This window comes from Filicampus tigris, chromosome 1 (assembly GCF_054856515.1).
Source record: "Filicampus tigris isolate MCC_2025a chromosome 1, RoL_Ftig_1.0, whole genome shotgun sequence".
In the NCBI taxonomy this organism is placed as follows: domain Eukaryota; kingdom Metazoa; phylum Chordata; class Actinopteri; order Syngnathiformes; family Syngnathidae; genus Filicampus; species Filicampus tigris.
Genome location: NC_141217.1, coordinates 17,345,379 through 17,367,601, shown reverse-complemented (window position 1 = coordinate 17,367,601; position 22,223 = coordinate 17,345,379). Strand labels below are relative to the sequence as shown.

Sequence of the window (22,223 nt, the reverse complement as noted above, 5' to 3'; positions counted from 1 at the left end):
TACAGGAGTGGGCCGAGGGAAACTTTGTAGGTCTATAACCACGGTAGGAAAGGAATAATGACTCACCGTGTCTCCTGTTTCAATTTAACTCTCTTGTGTCATGACCACGTTCTTACTTTTCATTCATGTTGTATTGCCAAAGTTGTGCTACATTACTCGAGCTCAAGTTACTTCCGGTCAGTCTGTTAGCAATAACATCGATGTAGTTATGCCAGCCTAGCATCGTGTTAGCTAACAACTTAAAAGCCAGTCAGTAACTGCTGAAAATAATGGAAGTGTACAAAATATTTGAGAGTACAGCTGCATGTTAAGGTGCATTTTAAGAGGAGCGATATGAGATATCAGTATTTCACATATAAGATCTTGTCTTCCCGTTTCTTTATCATAACTTCAACTATTGAGACTGAACATATGATGGCCTTTATATACTGGCAAGTGATCTAGTCAGCTTTCTGCCTGCTTTCTTTCAAATTCTGGAATTACAAATGCTGCTGAGGGCGCAGGGCAAACATATCTTGGAGTAGCACTCGGAGATATACAGTATCTTGTGAGACAAATTTTATAGCTGCATTCTTTCCGATGAAATGTGCATGTAGAGCTTCATCACAGACCTTTTGGTCCAACCATATGCCACACTTTCGCCGTGGGGACAGAAAATAAAGGGAAAACGCCAATGCATTCAAGTTAAGTGGTTTGGCGAATGGAAACCCAAGATGGTTGCTGGTGGCTTCATTTCTTGCTATGACGAGTAGGCGGCATCAGCAGTCCAGGTTACGTTGTTACACAGTGCGCTGCTCTCTTGGCGGGGAAAATTGATCATCTAAATTCAGTGTGTTAAAATGTCCAAGCTGTGTGATTGGGTGATGCAGCCAAGTGTCATTTACTGTATAGACCAAAGCACTGATGATATTCTAGGTGTTTTCTACATAGTCCAAATGCTTATCGTGTCTCCGTTTATTATCTTGTTGTCCAAAAACGTCACTCATTATGTATCTTATATTCAGCACATATCGATGGCCTAAATCTTAAGATAAATTCTCATCATTTAATGCTTTCCTTCATGTTTTGCTACATGAAGACTCCTTTGTTGTAAATTCAAACAAATACTAAAGGACAAAGAACTAAAATGTTCTGCCTGTAATTCTTGTTAATGTGTGTTAACAGACCAAAAAAATAGTTATTTTATTCCTTATATAGCTTTGAAATATTTATGTATCTTACCGTTATCTGTTGCAAGGAATGTGGCTTCATATATGTTGTTTTTCACGTAGACAGACTCCCTGTCGAGGATTGCCGTGGTCACTATCTGCCCGTTGGTTCTGTTAATAGACAACCAGTCTGCAGGGTCATTCAGCTTGGAGTACCTAAAAACATGGGCACAAGTCGATGGCGAAGTTAGCGTGACTGTTTCCATGTTTACAAGCAATTATACATTTTCTCGCGCGTGTGCATATATAGATCTTTCACACACCGCCATGAAGTCATGAGTCCCTAACCTTCACAGAGTTTAATTTCTTATTGACTTCTCTTCCAGAGCTTACAGCCTCCAATCGATGTCAGACCATTTTTCGCTCGTATATACTACACATTGTAGTCAATTACCTTCCTTGTTAAGCACTACAACTGCTTGTGTCTGTGCTTGTGATGCGTTTACTACATCAGAAGTGTTTGCTTAGGTGAGAGCAAGTTAAAATGCTTGCTACAGCCACACTGGTGTTTTTGCAAATTCTGGGCGACAGCATGTTTGGATCTGTGTATTGACCTCTAAACAAGAAAAGGGGCTCAACTGTGATAAAGGTCAAGGGAGGCCGAGCGGATCATCTTCCCTACTGCATCCCTGCATCTGATCGGACTGTTATTGTTTCTCATCTGTCGCTTTTGACTCATTCCACACTTGCAATTCTCTCTGATCTCTCTGCCAACTTGCGGTGCCTCACCTCATCTCGCTCTACTTCTACATTCATACATTTTCTTATCCCTGTCGGTATCTCCTCATCCACATTGCATTCCCTTTGTGATAGAGTTAATCAACTTGCACCTTTTTATGGTTGAAAACTCACTGCAGCTTGGTGAACATTGGGCATCATGGCCTTTAACACTTTTTCAACACAAATTGGATTTGATTTTAGAAACACCAAATTGGGGACAAGGGACACTCACTTTCAGCTTTTAAGTCCATTCAAATTGGAATAGATTTGACCTCAACTTTGTTTTGTGATGACTGAATTATAGTATGCACACTCATTGTGCAGCTTACTGGTGTGTTTGTGCTCAATCATATTGCTTATATTCATTCGGTCTCACATAGAGGTGAATCATAGCTCGGAATTGTGGGTTAGCAAGTAGTGGGGGTGGACAGGAGAACATAATCTCTATCCTGCAGCCAGAGAGGCGGGATTGTCCCAGCAGGCAGTGGGCATGATCCTGAGTGAAGCAGCATGTTTGAAAAAAGGATCACAGAGATGACATTCCCACACTCGGGAGGCTTTCACACAGACCAGGAAAGCCCACGGACACTACCTAGCGGACTGTGAAATCCTTAGCAGGAATAACGTGAGTCCATCGCAGCAGGGATAGGGCGGATAAACCAGTGAGACAAGGGAAAGGGCTATTTTATGAGAAGGAAAAAAAAGGGGGCTAAAAAGAGGTGGCACCTGAAATACCAACATGGCTACATCACCTGCTTGTAAAAGCCTCGTTAAGAACTAACCTATCGAGGTTCCTGGCTTCATGTGTCTGGATTTTTCCATGGCTCAGTGGAGGGCTGACACACCAGCTAACTTTACTGTGAGCAGGTGGTGATCACACATAAAGTAGTTGGTGTGTCAGCTATACTACCACTGGAGTTTATGCGGCACTAGTCTGTCTCAAAATACAGGTAAGACCTTTAAACACATCAAACATAATTATAGTGACAATAAGTGCTTCCAATAAATAATAAAATAAGTCAAGGCAGCACGGCAGTATAGTGGTTAGCATGTCTGCCTCATGGTCTGTAAAGGTGCTTGCACACACATCGCCAAAGCTTAACAAGGTACAAATGAACAGCCTTCCCCTTTGTCATTTACTGATAGCCAATTGAAGTTCTGTTTTTTGTTGTTGTTGCGTTTGTTTTTTAATAAGAAAGTAAAGTTGTATTTCATGTTCACTCCCAGGCGATGCTACAGAGGAGCTAATACTGGTCTTATCCCATTTCAGTGTGGGGTGATCATGGCTGCTTCAAAACATTTGGTGGTTTCTTTCAATAATACTCTTACACAGAGTGTTATGTGGACAATGGAAAAAGGAGTTCGTATGGAACAGATCTGAAGTACAAACTCAACAGCATACAAGTGAATCAGGAAGAGCGAATGGTGATGATGATGACTTCAAGACTATAATTAAGATGTTCAAAAGCCAGTCAGAAAACATGGTGTTTTATAGTCGTGTGTGTTTTTATTTTGCAATGAAATCAACATTACCAACAGCCTTATTTCATAAAATCTTCGCAAAAACAGATCAAAACTGACTCCAAACAGCAATTTTAATTCCATTTCTAAGTGCAGAATGAGCGATGACCGATCCCAAATGCACCCCAAAAAATCACTGATTGCCAAGTGTTATGCAGGAGAATAAAAATTGCCTCCACCTGGTGGTTTCTCTTTTTTGGGACTTGGTTGGTATGTTTATGATATGATTAGACCTGGCAGCCGAGTGATCTTAGCAAGCAGCAGGAGGAAGTATGACATTTATTTTTCAAACCCCCTGACCCAGAGGATGAAAAATGTATGTCTCCAGCTTAGCCAAGGCGGTTTGGGTAATCATTTATGCCTGTGTCTCTGGTCCCGTGTCTCGACCTCACTGGTTAGGTGTCTGACAAGTGATGCATGATGCTTCCCCTTCGCTTCCTTCCCCATACGCACGCTCCCACCTAGTCCTGTCCACATTGCCTTCCTCCCATCCGAAACACGATGCTGTCAGCATGTCTCTCCGTTGATTTGCACCTGTCAAGTTCAAACCTTTGCCCAGAGTCGGCTACCATGCTCGACTCCCTTCTCTCTCCCTCCATCACCCCGCAGTGCGCCTTGCTTTTAGCTGTTTCAACACTATTGAAATCCTCTCACTGTCCTATGTATATTCATCATCCACTGACAGAGACATACAGCTCTTTGTCATATGCAAAGACACGTGTTATGAATCACACATTATACAAAATGATTCAAATGTCATGTTCAGCTTCCTGTTTGACGCATACCCAGATCAGCTGTGTAATGAAACATTTCAAAGTTTTCTAGCGGCAGCACAGTGATGCATGAGGTTGGCATGCCTGTCTCACGGTCAAAAGGCTCTGAGTTCAAATCTCATTTTTGACATTTCTGATGTTTTGCATGTTCTTTCTATGCTTGCATGAGTTTTGTGTGGGGCCCATTGTTTCTTTACGCATTATAAAAAATATATATATTTAGGTAGTTTGGAACGTCAATTATCCAAAGGTGTAATGTGAATGACTGTCTGCCTGTTTTAGCTGTAACAGGCTCCAGCTCAAGCGTGACCCTGAAGAGGATGCAAAATGTTGACCCAACAGCAGCCTTTAACACAGTTGACAGCAATACACCATTGGACTCTCAGAAAAACGTACACACTTGGCTCTCCTCTTCCACCGGGTACACACATAAAGACATAAGGGCTGTTTTTGTCCCGATTTGACCCCTTTCCAACCAACGCCCAACAATCTTGTGCCTTATAAGATTGTCATGTCTTGTCATCTTCCAAACCGCTTATACTGTACTGGGTTGTGGCTGTCTTATATAATTATCCTTATGTCTGAGGTGTGTTAAGAAGGGATTTGTCCCGATGATAGGGTCCAAAACAAGTCAGGGACAATAATCCTAAATAATGAACGCATTCAATATTTGCGTTTGTAAGGGAAGCCAAAGTCTCTTGAGCCATTTGATTCGTGAGACTGTGACGTGACGGAATGTAGCCAATCAAATAAGCTTTCAGACTGACTAATGATAAAGCAGCGGTAAATAAAACAAAGTAATATCCTACCCGATGTTCTTTGTATAAATGTGGGTTCCAAAGTATTCCAAAGTATTAAAGTTATTTTCCAAAGCACTTACTGTATTTCTTTGCCAACATTGCCACCATTTCCGGTCCTCTTCGGCAACACTCAGCAACCGCTGGGGGCACACCCATAAGGGCCTGGTAGTGTTTGTTTGTGAAATCTGTGATCATACGAGAACTCAGAGGACTGGTTCTTGACCGGTGCTGGAAGATAGCCTTTATGTGAGTGGGGAGCTGTGTTGAGATTCTCTGAGCATCCCACACACCATATGACCAAAACTTTTAAATGTCCAATTTTTTATCTTCATGTGTGGGGTCTATGATTTGAAAAATGCTTATATGTGTACCCTTCCTTATCTGATTGCCAGATTGTTGCCCCGGGCCAAGCAAAGTCACAGACCCACAATGCCACTTGCGGTGTCCCTCAGGGTTCTGTGCTGGGTCCTCTAGAAGGGTCACCCTCTATCTGCTCACCCTGGACAACCTCATCAACAGATATGGGGTTTCCTATCACTGTTATGCTGACGACCCATAGCTGTATACTGTATAAGGACAAGCCCCACCTCTTCTGCCCCCCTGCCAACATCTAATACTGTCCACCTGCTTGGAGGCGGTAAAGGCGTCAATGAAACTCAACTTCCTCCATTAAACAGCTTGAAATCGGAAGCCTTACTTGTTGGGACACTACACCAGCATTGCTATTCTGCCATCACCAGTTGTATCACCTTATCTGGCCGAATGATCCACCTTTCCACATCTGTCACCAATCTGGGCATTACAATAGACCACCATCTGACCTTTGACACACACATTCCACAATTCCGCAAAACATCAATCTACCATCTCAGAAAACTCGCCAAGCTCTGTCTTACGCTATCACTGGCAGATGCAGAGAAGCCCGTCCACACCTTTGTTTCTTCCAGGTAAGACTACTGTAATGCACATCTCATTGGGATTCCTGGTAAGAACATCCAGAGGCTCCAAAACATCCAGAGCAGTGCTGCCAGCATCCCGATGAGAGCGTGCAAATTCAACCACATCACCCCCATCCTCAAGTCACTTTACTGGCTCCCGGTCTCTCTCAGAATTGAGTACAAGCCTCTGTCCTGCCTCACAAGTGCTGGGGAACATATTGGTTTTATTGAATTGTTTCTTCTTAAAAGCTGTTAACGCTCTGCTTTGCAGTACTGGCGATGAAGTTCTGTTCCTGTGGAAATGCAGTGTGCTGATCAGTCACTGCTGGTGAATGTAACAGAGTGCTGCAGTACAACTTTTTGGAAACCACCACAAAAGATGGCCCTCGCTTAGGTCATACAGCGGGGGTGCGAGTGTCCCTGCTTAGCTCACAATGATTTTGGGGGTGCTGGAATGGAGGTATTCATACAACGCAAAACAATGTGCACTACATTAGAATTTGGGAGGTCAATATACAGGTACATTGATTCTGCAATGTGGACTAAATTGGGCTCAGTAATCTGAACATCTGTTGCTTGACATTTAACATCCAGAGAGGTTTAGTACAAAGAAAAAACACCGCAAGTGGACACATGCCGTCAACTGTTTGGGCCCCAGCCCGCACGTCCTTTTATTTTCCCTTCTGCCTCACTTTTCTGCTTTCACGCCATCCCACTGTGTGCGTGTGTGTGTGTGTGTGTGTATGTGTGTATAAAATCTATAGACAACCTAAAGAACAAACTCACATGCACACACACACACACACAGGCATCCAATTAGCCCAGAGGCTATTACTTCCTATTAACCTTCGGTGCATCCCTACTCTGGGTTCTCCAGTGGCTCATAAACTCTGCATGGTTGTCTCGGAGAGATGGATGATACCTTAAATATAGTTCTCTTGTTGAACTCTAACCCTTAACTACCAACAACAAGGCTTTTTGGCCTGGTGCCACTGCATAAGGGAGCTTTTCACAAGATGTCAGTTGATAATGCTAAACTTAAATGCTCAACCAGACTGTCTTTTTCAAAACAATTTTAATTCCAGTGAGCACATACAGTACAGAAACACAAAATAGGATTTTCGCTGTCTGGTTTATTGAGTCCATCGGCTTCTCGTTAGCGCTCTGCACCGTTTTCTATACAAAATGAGCACAATTATCATTCTGTAATTACATCTATTGTACCAGTACCTTATTGTTTGTTGCATCTGGAGTCGATCGGGATCTGTGGCCGAAAAGGTTGTCAGACTCGTGCCAGCTGGAACGCCCTCCTCAAATCGGATGTGTTTCGGATTAGTGGGGAAGTAAGGAGATTCATTGACATCCTGCACAGATATGGTTACACCCGCTGTGGACTGGAGGGATGACTGGATCCCACTGGCCAGATGGGCCTGGTTGGACACCTCAACTGTCAGCATGAAGGCTCGGTTCATCTCAAAGTCAACTGCCTAAAAGAAGAAAGGACACAGCAGAAGGTTATTTTTGATAAAAGTTGTTAAAGAGGAAGACAACGCAAACATATTTTTCTCATGAATATGATCTAGGCAGGCCCACTATATACATATATATTCATCGCTATCCCGTGAAAGACACTTACAGTATGTCCAATTAAAAAAAAAAAAAAATCATATTATATATATATATATATATATATATATATATATATATATATATATATATATATATATATATATATATATATAAATATATAAATATATATATATATATATATATATATATATATATATATATATATACACATATACACCCATCCATTATCTATACCGCTTATCTTCACAAGGGTCGCGGGGCATGCTGGAGCCTATCCCAGCTGTCTTCGGGGAGTAGGCGGGGGACACCCTGAATCGGTTGCCAACCAATCGCAGGGCACACAGAGACAAACAAACATTCGCACTCACAATCACACCTAGGGGCAATTTAGAGTGTTCAATTAACCTGCCATGAATGTTTTTGGAATGTGGGAGGAAACCGGAGTACCCGGAGAAAACCCATGCAGGCACGGGGAGAACACGCAAACTCCACACAGGGAAGCCGGAGCCGGGATCGAACCCACAACCTCTGAACTGTGAGGCGGACGTGCTAACCATTTATTGTTAGACCCCAGGGAGAAAACCCACCTAAATAGGCTGAAAAGGCCATTATTTGGCAACCAAAGCCACCAACAGTTGCACGGCGTATACATCATCAAAATACAATGAGTCCTTGGAAGGAGCTCACAGCAGCTATATAAGCAGCTCCACTCCCCGTGTGAAGGCATCAACACATTCCTCTTTGGCAAAAATTTACTATGACCCGTTCTGACTCGAATGTAAAAATTCTGATTTGGCGTTCATTTGCAATAGCCAATTTGTGACTCAAGTCTCAAGTTCAAGTCACCACCGATTTTGTATTTTCTTATTTTTCAGCTTCAATAAAATTTCATCAAAATGTTTTATTTTCCATCAGGACTACTGTTACTGCTATCTTATTCTTAAAAAAATAAGTGTAATACAATAAACCCTCATGATTTGTGAGAAACCATTTGTGAACTAATTTATTCACAAACTCACAAACGAAAATCATACCTATTCGCCCATCGGCATATTTTTCTGCACTTTCTGTCACACCTTAAGATTCTGGCAAAACACCCTCCTCCTAAGGCGCTGTGTTATAGCTGATAGCCAGCTGGCTTGACAGCAAACAGCAGCATGTTCGAAGATTTCAGTGGCGGCATGACAAGCAGGCAAGATGTCTTGTGGGGTTGACGCAGGAGAAATCAGCATGGCAAACTTCTCAAGATGATGCAAAGAACGCTCAGAATTGCAATTGGCAGTGGTAGAAGTTTACAGTTGAGCAGCTAGAAACGGCCAGCTACTCAATGTAAGCTACAGCAAGAGGGAATTGGAACTTTTAAGATGATATTAAAGTGTTCTGGGATATTAATTTGAGGTATATTCACAGTTTAAACTATTCATTTTGGCAATTCGAAACAGCTTGTGGGGAAACTACTATTTGCATGCATTGGTCCCTAAACCCTGCAAGTGTTCAGTGTAATAGTAAGGACTTCAAGTTGCATCTTAAAATTATAAATTCAAGTTGGCTATATTCACACTGTAGCAACACCTCCTTTCAGAACTTCTGAACCCTCACGGTTTTTCTTGGTCTCTCACTCACATACTTGCCTCAAATAAGGGCAAGTATGCACACGCACTACAAACTTGAGTAAGAGTGCAAGCCTTTTAATAATAAAATAAAAATAAAATTAGGTAGAAGTTAAAGTCACCTTTTAGAATATTACTTGAGTAAAATTCTAAAAGTATTTGACTAGATCTCTGTGTTGGCTAGTATGCAAAGTTAGCCAGCACACATTGGCCTGGACATCACATTAACCAAATGCCTAAACAAGCTCATGATAATCAAGAAAATTTACATTTTGACTTCATTGCTTTAATATAAATTTATTTATCCTTCTCGGTTGAACGTGGATTTTGAACGCAAATATTTATGTCACTTGAGAGACCTTTCATTCTCTAGGAAGAGTCTTTCACTCCATTGTACGAAAATAATTCTTGTAACTACATCCACTGTTGTGATGTAAGTGTTAATTTATACCCTGAAATTAAAATTACAAAATTTGGTTTGATGTTAGCTTGCGACATTTATCTAGTGGGTAACTTACATTGAAGGTTCATTTAATGTACAAGAACTTGTAGCTTTTTTGGTAGCTTTCCAAACATGGGTACTAAGGATGCTCGTAAAAATAGCAAAAAAAAAAAAAAATAGTAATAATATTATTCGTACTCAATTACATAAGACTGAAAATGTGCTGAATGAACAGATGATGCACACATATGCAGTCTCAATCAGAAGAAGGTTGTCACATCACAGATTGTTGACTTTTGCATGTGCATGAATATGAGTGTATGTGCATGTGTGGAGTACGGTAGATGGGTTCTAGCAATGTGGAACAAAAGTGACAGTTCTGTGTTCTCCTAATGAAGACTATATGTTTAGGCTCAAAAGCTAGAAGGAGACAAATAAATAGGAACGAGATCAATGTGCACCTTGTCGGTAAAGTGACGCTTCCTGTAAATAGGCGGATGATGATTTCCGCTGCAAGGCTTATGCCTGTGCTGTGCGATGGTGATGCTAATGAGTTACAACTCCTGAATGATGATTTCAGCTGACACAAAGACTGTGGTGTTCAAATTTCTAATAAAGCCTCTTGGTTGACATCGCTTCTAAATGTGTTTGTGTACACATTAGCATCTAGTAAGTATGAGCACAGGATGGTGGTGTCTGACCTCTGTGGCATACTGGAGCATATTTAAAGGCCAACTACACTCACAGCGCTTTTTTCGACTGCAGCTAGTTGTGTTCATGGAAGCGTATATATATATATATATATATATATATATATATATATATATATATATATATATATATATATATATATATATATATATATATATATATATATATTGATATATATATATTAGGAATGCTCCGATCGATCGGGCAGCGATAATGATTGGCCGATTTTCGTGATCAAAGCTTTTTATTGCCGATCAAAGAATCCAATCACCCGCAGCTCATGCGGTGTGCTGTGTGTAGATTGCGTCTTGTAATATATGCCGTGAAAAGATACCTCGCAGGGGGAGCATGGCCACAAGTTTCAACACAACCAACTTAATCCGACATTTGAAGAACAAGCAATTGGAAGACTATGGTGAGTTTACGAGGCTCACAGCATTGAAGCAGCAGCAACAATGAAACGGCAGCTAACGCAGCCCATGCTGACCAACTCAAACCCATATCAGCGCGACAGGCAAAAGGCAACGCAAATAACCAGGAAAATAATGACATTTATCGGACTTGATGACCAACCATTCTCGGTGGTGGAGGACGCCGGATTCCGCCGTCTGCTCGCCCACTTCGAGCCTCGCTAGCCACGTGCTACCGGGACGCAAATACTTCACAGACGTAGCTCCACCACTGAGTGTGTTGTCGCATCGAAAGTTTCCTAAAAGAAGGCCTATTATCCTGTTTAAGTTTTGCAAGTGTTAAATGGAGCTCGGATGTCAGTCCTGTGTCGATGTTGAGTCTAACAACATCGACACAGATATGTATATATATATATATATATATATATATATATATATATATCAGGCAGATCAGGCACATGGCACTCTGCCTCATAAGGTAGACTATCATTAGGGAATTGCAGGCAATTGTATGAGGTACCTGAGTTCGAAGGCCCCCCTGAGGTTTCATAAAAACTGATAAAAACAGTTTTCTTTGCTTTAAACCAACTATTATTTAGCATTAACAAAAAAAAAATGCCTAATCTATAATGCATGTTTTCACTGACCCCTTCTTTCTAATGAAATGGAATATATTTCTTACTGCATATGTGCAGACTTCATTCAGGAAGATGAAACAAACGTGTTGGCGCAGTTCTAAGGAAAATGAAGTGCAGCTGCAGTGTGTGCATTCTTAAATTTTGCTCCAATTGAAAGCCAAACAGGGACGATATCTAACCAGAAATAAAAATAGATAAAAATTGGGCTCCCAATCAAAATGGGAACTAATTAATAAAGGAAGACCAACACCAGAGATTAAAGATTTCCTTCAAACATCAGGTCATAAAATCCCACTTTACCATTTGTTTAATGTGAGCTAGGCTCCTAATTTATTGGTAAACATGTCGCTCTGTTTGGCTCAGAAACTAAAGTCAGTGCCTCACCGTCATGGTCATCACATTTCCTTTGTATCCTCATATTTCCCTGTGAGGCCACTTATTCTGCCTCAGTCCAAAATTGCTAAGAAATTCCCTCACCCAGGCAAACTAACCTCTCCTACTCCCGCTAATCCACACATCACCGCATCCTGCAAATTGTGTCCTTGCTTCACTTCACTCCTCCTCCCTGATCCTCCGTTATCTTTTGTGCTTATAATCATCCGTGATTTACATATCTTAATGACTCATTGTAATCAAGATTTATGTGTTTGTGTATTTTCATGCATTATTATTTTCACGTTTGTCTATTGCAACCTAATATCCACACCCTAAAATGTGAATGACGTCACGCCATCTCCCCAGAGGGCTGTGTAAATGTGACAAGCTTTGGTTAAGACCTTAGCCTTTGTTTACAGATGAGCCTAGGTGCCCCATGGGAGGTTGTGCACACAGTACCTGGTTGCGGTGAATTCTTGTGCGCTAGCAGCACACTGGTAAAAATAAGAGGGTCCCTTATGATGTCTTGACTTTACCGTTTGCATGACGTTTGATGTGAACCATTCTGCCTGCTGTTCCCCGGAGTGACTCTCTGTTTACCTTGTGCGGCAGTCTATTTCTTGTCAGTCCCAAGGGTACTACTGTCTCTTACTTTATGATTCCCTGATAATATCCCGCGGGCCTCTATGGGAGCTTGCCGCTACTCGGCTGCCTGCTGAATTTTACGTCAGGGAGTGTGAGGGATGGACAATGAAAGGCACTCATCTCAACATAATGAAGAGAAGCAAAATGCCAATGTGCGCGATTCACGGTCCTGTGGGAATTACATAAAATTCTATTGTTACTTCTTAAGCATTACTGTCAGACATGAGATTAGATTTGCTGAATACACATCATGAAGAAGTTATTTCTACAAAATACGTACAGCTGCTCATAGATGAACGCACATACAGACACTACACACATATACACACTATAATGATTTTTTTTTTTTTTTTTTTTTGCCTTCATAGTAAATGTGTTAAACAAGCTGGGCCAACCTTTGTCTGATTGGCTGAACACAGGAACAAGACAAATCATTCTTGTTTCTGTCGTTCACTACGGCAGGTATCCCATTATAAGTGTATAAAACTGCTGCCTCCATAATTGGGAAATCAATACCTTATTGCTACAGTGGTCTTGCCAGCCAATGTGCAAAGGTTTGAGTGTGGGAGTTTTCCAGAAGGACTTCCAATCCTTCATTTTGGACAAGAAAGGTCATTCCAAAGGCAAAGACTGCAGACTGGCCCTAGTAAGGACTCTGTACTTGATTACTATTGTTTGCCCCTGAGATCACAAGAGATCTGACGTTTAAAGGAAGATAAGGAATAACAATGTGATGGTGACGTCTACAGCCAGGAACCTTGCAAAGTGATTGGCTTACCTTTATCACAGTCACCATGCCATCATTGGTTACAGGATCAGTGCGAATGCTGAAGTGCCCGGATGGATCGCCACTGATGATCCTGTAAATAGCATTCCAGTTGGGGGAATGCGGTTGGTCGGCATCTATCACTGTCAGGTTTGCCACCACAGTATCCACCCGGTTCTCAGGAACCTCGCCGGAAAACTGCAGAGATTGAGAAAAAAAAGTTAGCATAAAAAATCTTCCTTTGAAATCAATTTATTTTAACATATGTCCTTTTGGGATACAGTATGTAGAGCTGTTGAAGTGTGGCAATTTGACATTTCTGTCTTCCATTTCTCTTAAGTGAGGCAGTCATACTTAACAGGTAGAGTACGTTTAATGATCCTGCGTTTGCGACCGCTGAGCTGCAAACAAGCGGTAAACACAATTGCACACTGGAAATGCACATGCACACAGGAGCGTTGTCTGAAAGGTTTCTGCCTTTTCTGCACTCCTTGTCCTCATTCATGCACATTAATCTCCTGTCCCTTTGAAAGCTAAAGTCAGGAAAGAAGAGGAAGTGAAGAAAGCCAAGAGGAGCCACCAGTGGAGGAGGGTGGAACATCTGTTTGAGCGTAAATGAGTGGCTTTTAGTTGTCTCCTTGCTGTGCTAACATGTGCTATGTCCCGATAAGCCTGACGACGAGTGAGCTGCTGTCTGTCAGATGTCTGTTATGGTGGGGATTGACCAAAGTCACACAGGCTCAGAGGATAAAGAAGAACCAGAGGACCCGCCTACACGAACAACCCCAAAACTCGGAAGTGATCGCGTATATGGTCGAAGGGTGATTACGCACTTGCCTTGACTCATCTGGAAGCAACAGGCATGACGCATCCTGCCGTCGCCATGGGTAACAGACGTGGTTGAAGCCACTGAGCCGCTTATGTGAGTGTATGATATCAAAGAGCAAAGCCCCAGACCAAACTCCAACGGGTCGTAATACCCGGCACAACCGTCGCATCAACTGGCAAACGGCTGACAGCTGTGGCTGGATTAGGGGCCTGTATCTGGAGAGCTGTTTGGAGACTTGGTGACATTCTTGAGAAAACACGCAGGTCCGGGTTTGTCCTTACGTGAAATGAGGAGCAGGTTGAATGAGAGCCAATTAGTACACAGGTATACTCATGTTCAGAGCTGCACAAATTTGCCAGTCCGTTTACCACCTACCATCTGCAGTGTGGGTACCCTTCTGCCATCCTTTTTGTCAAGCCGCACCAAATAGTATTCCCTATAGGTCGGTCCGATTATTATTTAAAGGGGCTTCAGTTAGCCTTTCCGTTGACCAGCTCATGTTTTTGTTCCAGACTCCCGAATGCCAATTCGATAAAAAACAAAAAAACATAATTTGGCTTCACAGCCTCTCAGAACCCTTTAGCATCCAGATGTGAGGACATATCTGCCACTGCTGTTAAGGAACTGAGGGTTCATTTGTCTTTACTAGTGATACAATATGGTGTCAGAGATCTTAATCGTGAGTGTAAGATGAGTTACCCAGTCAACATAGTTGCATAAATTGTTCATATTTTCCATAACAAGACTCATAATAATAAAAAAAAGCAGTTATTCTTAATTTGAACAAAGCTTTGTCATGCTCATCTAGATCAAAACATTTACAACAGAAGCAAAATAAAAACATATTCTCAATGCCAAAATTATTCAAAAAGACTGCATAAAAAGGATTTAATTCATGTATTGTTTATTGTTTGTATATGGAAATTATACTGCAAAATAAGCGTCACTAGCAGACACTGCACCACAGATGAAACATCACACATAATTTTCACTATTCGAGTATATTTTATCTTTATTAGGGTTAATCAGTGGTGACACAATGCAATGTTTAACAGTAAATCCTGCCAAGACACTCACCTTATGGTGATAAAGATGGCCATAGTGCACTGTTTGCGTAAACAAACATGTAGTCCACAGAGCCATACATTTTTAAATCATTTATTCAGTTCAGGGTTGCGAGGAGCTCTAGTCCACCACAGACTTTGGGCGAAAGGTGGACAAGAGCCTGGATTGGTTGCCAGTCAATCGCAGGTCACATATAGAGGCAGACAAGCATTCACACTCACGCTCACTGTTACAGAGTGGCAACTGAACGCCTGCATCAAAGTCAGACGAGTGAACTATATTATCACTCACTCCCAAATCAGTAGTTATGGATTTGAAAACTAAAAATGCTACTTGCATTACCACAAAATAAAAGTACATTTAGGCGCCATTATTTCGGTCTTCAAAAATTCCACTGTGACATTTTTGTTTGGTGACGTGCCGTCAGCTTTCGCTGATGTAAAATGTGTGCCTTGGCTTATTGAAGGTTGGTAAACGATGCAGTGGCGTTTATAGCAGACATTAAATATTTGCATAATGGTGTGCCTCCTCAAGCAAATGTCTTTTATGCAAACCCAACATCCAAAAAGGGGTGATTTATGATTCCATCGGGAGAAATTGCTCTGCTCACTAACCTCCGCTAAATTTTATCATCAATAACCATGATAGCAATAACTTTGATGTTTGGCAATGATTGAAATGCACTTAAACTAAAAGTTAGAGAGTATGATTTTTTTTACGGGCTACCAGCATCAATACACCACCTTTACTTTATGTAGGGAGAGGAGCGTGTCCAGACATGGGCCTCTAATTTGCAAAAGCCAAAGTCTGTGCTTTATCACCATTGCTGAAAAAATACCTCCTGAGATGGAATAATCCTTCATTTACTCATCACTTCTTTTGTCTTGGCGTCCACAGCATGGTGGTCCACTCATCAACTTATCATGTTGTCTGTGCATGTTTTTTTTTTTTTTTTTTTTTAACTCAGATGCCCCCTCGCTGAACATTTCCTTTGTGTCTGACACATGCTAACACATGAACTGTTAGAGGGTCTTAACAGCCTCAAGGGTAAATGCTAATGCTAACTCCTCAGTGACCACGTCAAAGAGCTGCTTGATGCTGCCAAGCTCAGTGCCTTGTACGCCCGACGGGCCCATTGCTCACTTCTCTGCAGGAGGTCACTCAAGAGACAGACTTGCTCCACTGCAGCACATCATCTTTCCGTCTTTGACACAACACTTGTAACATTCAATCAAAATCAACACGTACGATTGGTTCCGCTTTCCAGTTCTTGACCAGACATAACCATTAAGCAGCACTAAATATTGATCACTACACAACAAGAGACAGCATGATAATGTGCACCACACTTTTTAATAACCCTTAATCCGCTTTTTTCTTCATAATTAATTGATGGTAGATCTGAACTGACGCCCAGCCTGCTTCCAATCATCCCTCCCATCCAAAGTTGATATGATATATTAGATGACAACACTGACTTTACTTTAGACTTTTCATTTTTGCCTCTCAACCTATAATGGCCTTGTCTAATGTAATCATTATTCTAAATATCACTATTATGACAACAATCATTAACCATTTTTATGGCTCCAGGTTTGTAGTGATGAAAATCAATGATATGGATTCGTCATTTCCTTGCGTGTGCGCTTTCCTCCAGGAAATGAGGAAGTAGCACTCGTTTCACTTATTACACTACATTAAGTAACTGTCTTCCTTATTTTCTCATTTGCCATTGTCATTCTCCTGGCCATCTGCCCGGAGCTCCCCACTCTCATTGTCAAAACAAAAACACTTTGTAATACATTTCATGTGGATGTTCTTCAGAAATGTAAATTGTTTTCTACGGAGTCCTTAATGGCAGTCTGCACTTGGGTTCGTAATGCTGTGACACACTCAAGGACCATTGATTGGTCTCTAGTGCTGCATTTGCAGCCACTCACCGTTCTGGCAGTCAGCATCGGGGGGTTGTCGTTTATGTCGGTGACAGTAATGATGGCGGTGGCTGTGTTGGAGAGACCAAAATTCAGGTTGCCCTCCATGTCAGTAGCTTGAACGATGATAGTGTACTGGGACACTTTCTGGAAAGGTGAAAACAAAGGACAACAGCGTACTTAGCGGTCAGTTTTCGGTTCTCAAACAAGTTGGTAGAATCAAGTTTTTGGTTAAAATTCAATCGCTAGTTGCCCATATTTAAAATTCAGAATCGCAAGCTTGTCATTTCACTCCTCTGTAACCCCCTAATCTTGGCTTCATGCAATCTGAGCGCTGTCTTTGCGCTATATTGTTATCAGAGACATCGGCAAATTCGCTGCCACTGATGGACAGATGTGGAGACAACGATACATCAGACGAAGATTGATAGACGATCCGTGGAGCAATAGAATTAGGTATGATAAATGCTATTTCATATCTCGAATGACACAATGTCACTTAACTGGAAGATGAAAAATGTGGCTGTTGTAGTTTTGTGCTTGAGCGTATTTGTGAGCGTCTGCTTGTGCAGCCCCCTCCCTTGCCAACCTTTCTTCTTCTATCCCTCCCTCCCCCTTACTCTGTCTTTCCTACTGTCCCACGATGCAGTTAATGGGCTGCGGGGAGGACGGAGCCCCCCGGCCGACTGTCTGGATAATGTGTCTTGTCACTGAAATTCCAAATTACATTTCCAGTGTCTCTCTAACCTGCTAATTACAGAGTAAATATCCCAATTAGGCCATGACGCCACATCAGGAGGGTGAGACAGCTTCTTTCAGTTCTGGTCTTGATGCTCGACGAGATGCTGAACTTTACACGCACGTCCTCATTACCTCACGTGCGCAAACACACCACTCGCAAACGTGCACACACGCACACGCACACAATCACAGAAACACACATCTCTCCTTTGCGAGTCTTGTTTAGAGGTGGTGTGTGCTTGATTGTCCCATCAGCCAGCGTACGGCATGTACACAGCACTCACGCTAATTAGACAAGGGAGTCATTATGTAGAGCTCCTCTGAACCTCTCAGCATAGCAGCAACACTGCAGCAACCCCAGCCATCTCTGGAGGACTGTGGTCTATTACTGTCAACATGCTTTTAAAAAGGTCCACGGCAGAGCAATGGAGACCTTTAGAAGAGATTCAGTGTGGGAGTTTGGAAAGCAGAAAAATACATTTTAGAAGGAAAGAACACAGGAGTGGAGGGTAAGAAGCAGTTGGCGATATAGCTGAAGCACAGGGAAAGGGGATTACCAAAAATAGAAGTCCGTGGTTTTTTTTCTTTTCGTTTCTTGTTTTGTTGTTGTTGTTGTTTTTGTTTTTTAGAGTCTAACATCCCCAACATGGAAACCGGAGAAAGGAGAACAGGAAGCACAGAAAGTTTCACGGTTTCAAGGGGCCAAAATGCTGACTTTAAGTGGACCAGTATAGCACTGTGGTGTGCTGTGAAGTTTATGTTTAGTGGATCGGAACTTTTTCCCCTTGCAGGTTAGGAGAATTCTCGTCTCCTCTCAAAGGAAATTGCTGGAGGAGGAAAAACAGGTTGAGCAAAGCAATGATAGGTGCATGCACAAGTATGAAAAAAAACCCACGTATTTATACATATGCAGCCAAGCACCTGTTTATAAATGGAATTTTTCAAATGACTTCAAATCACCAGTACGGTATGTACAGCAAAGTTTATCAAGTGGATTACCACTTTCAAATATTGAAAGATTGTTTAAAGTGAGTTACCAGTTAAAGGTTACAGTGGCCCTCCAAAATGAAGGTGAACAACATTTTGACGTCTTGATTCTCAACTAATTTCATTAAATCTTTTAGGGAACATTGTCCTAATCTAAGGAAGATCTTTACTCATTTATATTCCTGTTCAACCCAAGACGGCAGCTGATCTTCAAAGAAATGAATGTTTGTTGTCTCCTCTGTGTGGTTCACAATGCCAACTATATATATTTTTTTTCTTTGTCAACCTTATCACAGGAAAATGTAGAACAGTAAACAGTATGGATTTAAAAAGCCCTGAAATAAAATACGCAGCAGAGGTCAACGCTCATTTTGAGATCAATAATCAGTGAAGACGTTTTCACAATATCGTTAGGGCACGTGAACAGCAGGGCTTCACTGTAGATATTCCTTGATGCCTCAGAACATATTTTCTTCAGACATTAAAGGATATTTGTTCATGAATTATGTTCATTCTGTGCTCTCCATCAAAGGCTCACAGAGACACTGAAAAAAAATGACTCAACTCAGTCTGAAAGAAGTTATATTGTGGAAATGAAGTTTGCTGATGCCTCCGTCAAAGTACCCATCTCGATCATGTAATACGGGGGAACAAGTAAGCATACAAGCTAAAAAAGTAAATAAAAAATAAACATGTTTGGAGAGCATCTTTGAACCGGGCAATGGAGACCGAAGAAGAAAAGCCAAAAAAATTTAAAGGAAAAAAATGAAAGCTGTATTTAAGAGACCATATGGGCAGTCCACCTATTGGTGATTCGCATGGACCAAATCCAATTTGCCTCCAACAGACTCGCACATGAGGCAATGAAGCAATTAAAACGGCTTTGGTCAATAGAAACCAAGCACCAAAACAAATCCTTGTAGTTTTTTGAAAGAATGAAAACGTGAACGACAGTAGAAATCATTGATGGCCACCACATCAAGAAATGTGAGTGCATTAAGAGCATCATTATAAAATATTAAAATGGATATAATGTTCATCAGCAAAAACTATATCAAATTTATGTTTAAAACACTTTAAAAATAGGATTTGTTATCAATATAGTTTAGAAAGAATAATCGCTTCAATCAAAAACAAATTATTTGAGCATAAGAGGAAATGGACTATTTGCTTAACCGAGTTAGAAATAACAATAAGACTATGATTGAATGTCTGCCCTTTTGTATGTTATAGTGGGTTTTTTTTTCCCGGAAGTGCTTATTATCAATGTTATTGTTACTCTTTTTATGATTATTTTGTTATCTTATTAACTGGTGTTTCTTTGTTATTGGAGTTGGGATGATGATTGGGACGACGATGTCAATGATGTTCATGTAAGCGGAGGGTCGATTGTTGTGTGAAAAAGAAAAAAACATATATATATTAAAAAAAAAGGACGCAAAAAAAGAGCATCATTATAGGTGGCTAACCACATTGCCATGCCAAAGAAACCTTTTCAACGGTGACACATTGATCCTGCCGACTGCTTTAGACATTTGCTGTGAACTTCCACAAGACGCTGTAGTTAAAAAGAAGAAAGCACAGGTTCCTCTTTCATCAAGTGCCTTCACTAGGCGAATAGACACTATTGTGGAAGCTTTGAAATGGCCTTCCATCAAATGTTAGGCAAGCCCCGCCGTCTCTGTCCATTTTTAAAATCTGGGTGGGCCATTTAATCCCACATAAGTGACTGGCTTCATCAACAGCGCAGGTATGCAGAGCATAAATACAACCCAGACATTCAGCGGACACATTTTCACTCTGTGTCGCGCTCCCATCCTGGTGTACTCATCTTGAGTTCATGTCTTATTTACAATTTACGCTAAATTTACTTCATGCAAAGCCTCACATAAGCAGTCTCTCAATTCATCTTCAATTCCATTCTCCATCCTCTGGTGTGTTATTTATCAAGTTTAGATGTAGTCATTACATAGATTTTTTTTGTCTGACAGACAGGTGTCAAGGGCATTCCTTTTCCACTATTTCTCTCGCTATCTTTACCGCACATGCACAAGACACAGAAACGTGAGTGGCCGTCTGCAGCATGATGTGTTGTTAATAGGTCTGTCAGTGGTGACAGGTAGGGAGGAGGATCTGTCTCCCAGCTAAGTCACCGCCACGTCTGAAATACCAAAATAAACACGTTTGGATCTTGTCACAACTTTTATGGCTCCACAAGCAATGTGACCGGTGTTGAACACTATTCATATTAGAAAAATGTTTGTGTTCCAGGAACTGAAATCTATTTAGTTATTTGGCACATGTTTAAATATTACCAACATTTTCAATACTACAAAATCCACTATAGTCCATCATGAAATTCCTGTTTGAGTTTCCACACATGATGATGCTTTGCAACCCTAACCCTTCACTTGCTGCTTATTTGTTGCTTTGTTAACGATAGTCTTCAGTTTGTTTTATTAAATTATTACAGCATGAAATTACTCACTCCATAGAAGGTTAGGTGGACAAGGGTCAGTGTAATGGCCACCACGATCATCAGATCCAACACACATACACACACACACGCACTGCTGATAACATTTAAATTCAGAAGACAAACGAGCCAACAAATTGATAACAAGGACCCCTGCGGAAAAGTGTGAAGTGTAGAGGCTACTGTACACTACAGGAATGTCCAAATGTGAAGAGCTAGTAATCTGAGCACAAAAAGAAACAAAAAGAGAGACTACAATTTATGGTATGTATTCTATTCAAATAGTGACAGAATTAATAAAGCTATTGCGTTTATGCTTACACTTCAACAACTTTATACATATTTTTATCCCCCCTGGTGTATATATTAAAATAATAAAAAAAATGAAACAATAAAGATAAAGTTAAAAAAAATATATACTGTCAACAAATCAGAGATGCGAGTAGACTTTTCCACATGAATTTTTTTGCACTGATTCAAAATCTGCCCTAATTTTTTTCTCGAGTGCATCAGGTTTTCATAATAATAATAATAATAATAATAATAATAATAATAATAATAATAATAACAATAATAATAATAATATAAGAATAATATCGTGATATTTATGAATTAAGGGTTAGGTCAGCAACATGTGGATTTTTACTTGCTACGAATTATATGCTTTTATGGGTCACACTTAAAAACACAAAATGAAAATATATATTTAAAGAAAAACATGTGCTAAGAAACAAGTAAAGACACCTTTAAAACCATCCCAAAAAAATTCAGAGACACATGAATTTTCAAAAATGTTCAAAATTAAAATTTGCTGACCATCATCATCATCATCATCATCATCATCATCATCATCATCATAATGTGGAAGCTTGTAAAATAAAGTATAAAATCTACATTTCAATCACAACTTGATTGGTGATTATGAAGAAAATTATGCTTTAACTGCCCAAATACTTGTGGAATCGACTTTAGGTTGTCTTTGGTCTGAACACTACCGAGTGCTCTTGTTAACTAAAACGTCCTTGCTGAATAAGCACAGTCCTTGCA

The 22,223-nt window shown here is 40.7% G+C and overlaps 1 protein-coding gene across 1 annotated transcript in view; it reads right to left on the bottom strand.

Annotated features, from left to right (window-relative positions):
• The window catches only part of LOC147153037 (cadherin-4-like), a 231,124-nt gene that overhangs the window by 12,266 nt on the left and 196,635 nt on the right, over positions 1-22,223 (bottom strand). The window contains exons 10-13 of the mRNA XM_086019937.1: positions 16,982-17,119; positions 13,160-13,345; positions 7,191-7,447; positions 1,222-1,364 (exon numbers count right to left, since the gene is read on the bottom strand). Of these exons, the coding sequence (XP_085876063.1) occupies positions 1,222-1,364; positions 7,191-7,447; positions 13,160-13,345; positions 16,982-17,119 (724 nt within the window). The remainder of the gene's footprint in view (positions 1-1,221; positions 1,365-7,190; positions 7,448-13,159; positions 13,346-16,981; positions 17,120-22,223) is intronic.